The following is a 7,274-nucleotide window of genomic DNA, read 5'->3' as shown; positions in this document are numbered from 1 at the left end:
TAATGATAGACAAAATTTCAGTATTATTAAATTATACTTATGTAGACGCTATATCCTTTCTGAAATTATACATAAATAAAATATAAAAGTAAAATAAGGCACATAAAAAATATATTTATTTCACTTGAATAGATTTAAGTTGTGTAAATTTCATTTTATTTGTTAACTTCTGGAATGTTTATATTATTAAATTTAGTTATTGTAATAACGTAAATTTTTTTGCTGAATCATGAATTTTGTGATATTGTTTTTTAAATTAGGCCAAAAAAAAAAAAAAAATTGAAAATTTTTCATTATATGAATTATTTAAAATCAAAATATATTATTATATTATTTATAATATTGTTTTAGTGTTATAATGCATAATAAGCCATATAAACATAATTACGATATGTTTTTTCATTATGCATGAAGACATTATATTGTCACCATTGGATAATTTTTATGTTATTAAACTAAAGGGAAAACAATAACAAAAATTAGAGTATCTGTTAGAGTTAATCTTATAAACTTAATATAAAATAATTTTAATATGAATTAATCTTAAATCACTTATATTAATATGAATTTAAATCGAAAAATTTTGTTTAATAGAAATTTAATTATTGACAATTTTATGGATTAATAACTTTTTGAAAATAAGTAAATATATCATATTATACTAGGTAAATGTTACAAATATTTTACAATAGAAAAGCTATCATATATATAGAAATAAATTCATAAATTCTAAACATAGTTTAAAGTTAAACATGTGCATATATACATTTGCATGTTCACAGATTATTGTTTTTGGAATCATATATTATGTTATAGATCCCACCCCCCTATTTACCCATTATTTTAGAGAATAACATATTTACATAAACAGTACAACAAATGTTGTAATTATTATTATACCTTAATTTATATTATACAATAACAAATAATAATTATTATATGTTATATAAAACATTAAGTTTTATACTTTTCTTTATATAAATATGCATAACTTCTAATTAATGGATGCAAAAATGTGTGAAGTAAACTTTAAAAAATATATTTAATAAAATCCATAATTTACACATTTGTGTGAGAATTAATTTTTATTATGAATATTATTAAATGAAACATTATAAAGATTTTAATTAAGAAACATTAGTGATGTGTCTGGTATATTACACGTTATCAAAGGGTGTAATATAATTCATATGACAGGACCTAATATGAAAAAATGGGAATATATATAATTTTCTAAATATTTAAGATAACTTCTTGTACGCGTAATTAACTTGTCCATATTAATTAATTATTTAGTTTTTTATTTAATTTTATAATGTTTATGTTATATATATGTGTTATTAATATCATCATTATGACACATTAACAGTTTTATTTTCTTTATTGTTTATATATTTTGAAATAGTTATTTGTGTATCAATATATTTCTCTTTAATATGATCTTATTTAATTTTGTTGACATTATTATATATTTCAATTAAAAAATATTACTCAAAAATGCATGATACATAATATTTTTCACTTATCTCATAGTCTAGTTTACATGATTATGATTCATAATCAAATAATCCATATACTTGTCCACTTATATAATATATAGCATTTTTGTTTAATAAAAACTTGTTGAGCAACAGCCTTCATAAGTATATAAACATGTATATGAAAAAATAATATAAAAAAAAATAACACACTTATTAATTATGCATGTGTAACAAAAGTAAGATATTACATAAAAAATCTTTTTAATGGACATTAATAAAATATGAATTAATCTTATGTAAAAAAAATAGAAGTCATAAATGTCAGTATTACTTCAGGAAACCAAATTAAAAAATGTTTTTATATTGGTAAAGCTTTAATTTATTATTTGCAATCCCTCACTAAGTCCACATTCATTTATTAATGAGGCAGCATCTACATCTTCAATTGAATATATGGATGTTATAACAAAATACTAAAACAGTTCCTTTTTCATTTCACCATTGTGATATATGTCTAGATATAATGTACACTGGATTATATTCCTTAGATTTTACATAATTTTATGAACAATTATTTTTACCATTATATGGAAAACATTTCTCAAAGTGTTAACAAAAATGCATGCAATCATCAAATACCATTTTCTTCTTATTTTTTAGTCGCTATAGCATTTGTACTTTTTAGATAATATAATAGAACTGAACATTGGTATCTCTTTATAAGTAAATTCTGTTATCGAATCAGTTGGAAACATTCAGTAGAATATACTAACGATTTTTCAAGTAACGATTGTGCTTAGAATGTAATTTTTCAGATGCTAACTTCACTGATCTACACTAAATTTTTCCTAAACAAAAGGAAAAATATGTGCATGAATAAATATATATTATACAGAATTTAGCTTTTTGAAGTGATAACAAACAAAAGTATAAAATACGCCAAATGTTTATAACTGTATATAATAAAGGAACATCAATTCACCCTTATTCCATTCATTTAAATACGTTATCCAAAATATATGATACTATAATTTTTATTATATATTGATGATATAAAAGTATTATTTCTAAAGAACTGTACCAGAATAATTTTAAAAGTAAATACCATAAATATTCTCTTTTAATTCAGACAGAATGCTTTTTGAACATTTCCTATATAAAGGGGAAGAATCCATGTTATATATATGATATAAAAGGTAAAATGAAATTTTATCCTTAAAATTAATTTAACACTATAAAAAAGACCCTATATATTAAATGGAACTATATGATTAAATCGAATGAATCTATATTTCAACATATATATATATGAGGATGATAAGGTTCAATTAATAAAACACCAAATGGAGTAATATAAATAAAATTTAAATGATGATATGAAAAAGGATACTTTATAATTACTTTATTTCTCCATACTTTGTCAAGCATAATTATATATAAAAGCTGTATTTACTATTATAAATATGTTTCTTTTAAGGGCATTAGAATCAAATGTTAGAACATTGTGTTTAATGTTGTTTAACATGATAATCCTAAATCATTTTATTAATTGTTGACTAAAAATATACAGAATATGAAATATAAATTATTGAATCTCGTACACTGTCTTTTTGAAAATAATGTGTAATTTATTAATTTTACTTTTATATAGAATCAAGTAACAAAATGTGTAATCTGATATTCGGCAAATACAATTATACTATTAAATGCACATGAATTTTACATTTTTATATTATTAAAAGACATAATCCCACTATTATAAAATAATGCACATTTATTTTAAGTGTAATTTTATATATGTTATATAAGAATAGCAAAATCCCGAACAAAATTAACATTTTACCTATAAATATTGGCATAATTTATCATGTATATGTACTGTTTTGAATTTTATTTATATGTTATTCGCAAATGAATGCTGTGTAATGCAGTTTTGAATAAAATTTATTCCTTTTTCATTATATGCTTCTAAACTACAAACTTGTTTTGTTACACTGTTATATAATTTATTTTCACTTTGCTAACAATATTCACCACATTTATAAGATTCATAAAATTATGATTAAATGGGATTGCATTTACTTTCTTGCTTATTGTAGTAATTGAGGATGAGTTTTTAGGTAAATTTTCATATTTACCTATATAAGCCTTATTTTTATTATAATATTTTAAAATATGCTAATATTTCTCATGTTTGTTAAAATTAATTATTACTAATTATTATTAACCAAATTGAATTTTTTTTTTTATATTTATCCGTATGTAGGAACAGAAAGAAAAAATATATATAAATAAAAATATTATGTTTATTATTTTCCACCATTCAAATTAGACATCTTTACGTTTAGATTAAAATAAATCAAATATCTCTGTCTTTCTAGATGAATATATAATGAAGTAAAGATCAAATTAAAACAATAAAGCTAATCACTAGCTATTAGCTTAAGTTTTAAGAGAAAAACAGGTTTCAAGGAAACTATCTTAGTTGCATACGATGTCATAATTTCAATGAATTGCAGATTAATAAGACAAAGGATTAAATAATTAAATATATATATTTGAAGCATATAGTATTTATAATTATATGAATGAATGCGTACGTATAATAATGAAGACAAAATATAGTGGAACTAAAAATATATATTTAAAAAGAATTATACTGAGAAAGAGGTTAGGCATACAATCACAAACACTATAGCATGTTATTCTATACATATATATGGATATACATATTCATTTTTTTAAAGATTTTTCTGTAAAGATTCATGAACATATATTTTTCATAAAGAAATTATATCACCATGAAAATATTATTAAATATATGATATCATATATCTTTAATCGGCTAGAGATTATTTAAATATTTGTTTAATTGTATTAATATAATCGTTTAATTTAGGTTTAGTGTTGCCATCTAGTAGAATCAAGGACTTTAAAATCTTTATGTAAATGTACGTAATCATGATGAATGTCAATGCAGTAAATGTTAATATTGTAAAAGGTAAATGCCTTAAGCCTTTATCAAAAACATGCTTTAGGAGTAAAAGACTACCTCCTGAAGTATATATAATCAGAGGTATACCAAACATAATACTGATTTTTTTGAATACCAACATCAAATTTCTATTTTTTTCATTTTTATTGCCTTTTAGCATGCTATGAATTTTACATATATTATCGAATATTTTTTTTTCACAATGAAAATCGATTATTTTGAAAATGTTATATGTTTGTTCTTCTCTTTTTTTGTTTAATTCCCGGGTTTTTACATGGAGCAAATTACTTTCATTTAATTGTTCGCTTGTAGATTCCTTGTCTATTTCATAATTCGACAACAGTCGATCCGTTCTTGAATTTGATAACCTTCCTAGTTTGCGTATAGTATCAATAGACTTATTAAAAGGTACCTAAAAAGTAAAAATTAATGTAACATTATTTAATTATAAAAATATATTTTGTTATAGTAAGAAATTCTGTTTATTAGGAAAAATAAATCGTAGATCAATAAAGGGTATTTAAAACATTGTGATTTTACATCATCCTTGTGATAATGGCATATCCAAGAAAAAAAAAAAATTGTAAAAATTTTAATAAAAAGAAAAAAATTAAGATTTCCTACCATAGTGATTCTTCTTTACTTTTATCATATACTTCGTAATGAAGTGTTTATCTATATATCTATATGAATATATAAAATCTTAAAACATAAATTCACTATTTAATAATATTAACTTATTATAGCAATTTTTTTTTTTTTCTCGTAAGATGGCTTATGTCTAGCTTTTCTTAATGCATGGAACTAACCATGGAAAATTCAAAGTAGTTTAGTAAATCTTTGTTTCTGAAGTTATATATATATATGAAACGATAATAATTAAATAATATCAAAACGATAAATTAAAAAATTCTCAATAAATAAATTCATTATGTAATAGCGTATATATTAAATAATTGTTGTATTATATAACTTTTAATTGAATAATGGAATATGTTGACAAATAAGTTAAGAGAACTAGCTTTTTATATAATATGGAAAATATAAGATATGGATAAGAAATATTTTCATGTAGCGTTAAAACATTATGTATTGCTATCACTTTCGTTGAAATAAAATATAATTTTTGATATAGATCATACTCTAAAAATTCCAAAAAATTTATATTATTTATTAGTTTTCATATAAATCAAATAAAATTTATAAATTATTTATATTATTGTATAAATATTGTTAAATTAATAGAGATAACAAAACATATATAGCATTTATTTTTTTATATAGTAAAATTTAGACATGCAAAATTTTTCTAATTGTCAGCACTTTCATATCATTACATTAATTTAATTAAATTACCCAATAATTTTTGATATTTATATTAGTAAAAAAAATTTTAGAATGTTAAAAATGTTTTAATAATTAATAAATGATTACATTGTTTTTTCTCCTATTTTACTTTTTATAAATTTAAAACATCATATATAGAATAATTAAAAAAAAATTCTTAAAAGGTAGGTTTTTTCTAAATATGTATTTTCACATTTCTTTGTACTACATTTTAAGATAAGATGCAAGGAGATTTCTAAAATTTGTCTTGAATCAAAATATTTTAAATGTCCTATATCATATGATAACATGTAGCATTTTTGTGTGCATGAGATCTTTTTGAACATGTTAAAAACACATTTTCATAAGAAATATGCATTGCTCTTCATTGCCTACAATAATAAGATATTTTAGTATATTTATGAAAATTCATCTCTGGATCAAGTCCTGATGATGCAGTAAAATAATATAAATGTTCAGATGAAGTAAACATTTGTATATAAGCGAGATAATAGTACTAAAAAAAATAAAATCAAATGTAAAATAAATGTACATTATTAAGTAAAATTTTTTTTAAGTGAAATACAATAAATAACATTTTATATCACACTTCGTATTTTCTAAGTACTTAAGCATTTTGAATTTTCGTTTTCCAACATGAAAATATATTTATTAGATTCAGGGTTTAGTTTTAAGATTTTTGTCCTTAGCTTTTGCTATCACTATATTTCTGACATGTTATAATGTTTTTTTACAAAATGTTTAATTTTTTATATAAATAGTAAGATTTTATTTATAAGTGATAAATTTTATGCTGTAATTAATTAATTTAGTTAATTAACGGTGCATCGCTCACGAATAAATCTTATTTTAACTTTTGATTTTTTTTTTTTTTTTTTTGAATCTTCACTGGTATACCTAAGCTTCATTCTAGATAAATTAATAATAAGAAGAAAAAATAATTATACAATTTAGAACATTTCAATATAACTCTAATATATTATTAAGAGACATAATATATATAATTAACATATGATGATTATGCACAATTCATTAATATGTTAACATTATAGAGTATATTTAAACGGATTAAAATATGGAATAACTCGAATTTGGAATATAAATGTGTATATAATTTTGGATTTCCCTATTCTATTTTGAATTTGCTTCAAGGTGTTTTTAATAATTGAATGGTGTGTAATGTAGTTGTGGATTAATTCTATACTTTCTCATTCTGATCTCATTAATTCATTGCTTTTTCTTTTTTTTTTTTTATTATATCAATATACAATTTATCATTGCATTGCTATTAATATGTACAATATTTATAAGAACTTTTAACACATTTAGGACATTTTGATTAAATATTTTTAGATTCAGCTCCTTACTAGCTTTAGGTATTGCGAATCAATGCCCCTAAATATGTGAGATTCGGAATAATTTTTATTATGATTAATATATTTTAAAATATA

The 7,274-nt window shown here is 20.9% G+C and overlaps 1 protein-coding gene across 1 annotated transcript; it reads right to left on the bottom strand.

Annotated features, from left to right (window-relative positions):
• Positions 1–4,333: 4,333 nt before the first annotated feature.
• Positions 4,334–5,103, bottom strand: PGO_002470 (variable surface protein; the record flags this gene model as incomplete). The annotated part of the gene is made up of 2 exons (XM_028691133.1): positions 4,334–4,888; positions 5,017–5,103. The coding sequence occupies 2 exons, from the start codon at positions 5,101–5,103 to the stop codon at positions 4,334–4,336; spliced, it is 642 nt and encodes a 213-aa protein (XP_028546934.1).
• Positions 5,104–7,274: the final 2,171 nt, after the last annotated feature.

The sequence above is a fragment of the Plasmodium gonderi genome, assembly GCF_002157705.1.
Source record: "Plasmodium gonderi DNA, contig: Pgo-contig_258, whole genome shotgun sequence".
Taxonomy (NCBI): Eukaryota; Apicomplexa; class Aconoidasida; order Haemosporida; family Plasmodiidae; genus Plasmodium; species Plasmodium gonderi.
The sequence above is the reverse complement of the archived record's forward strand: the minus strand, read 5'-3'. Positions and strand labels throughout refer to the sequence as shown.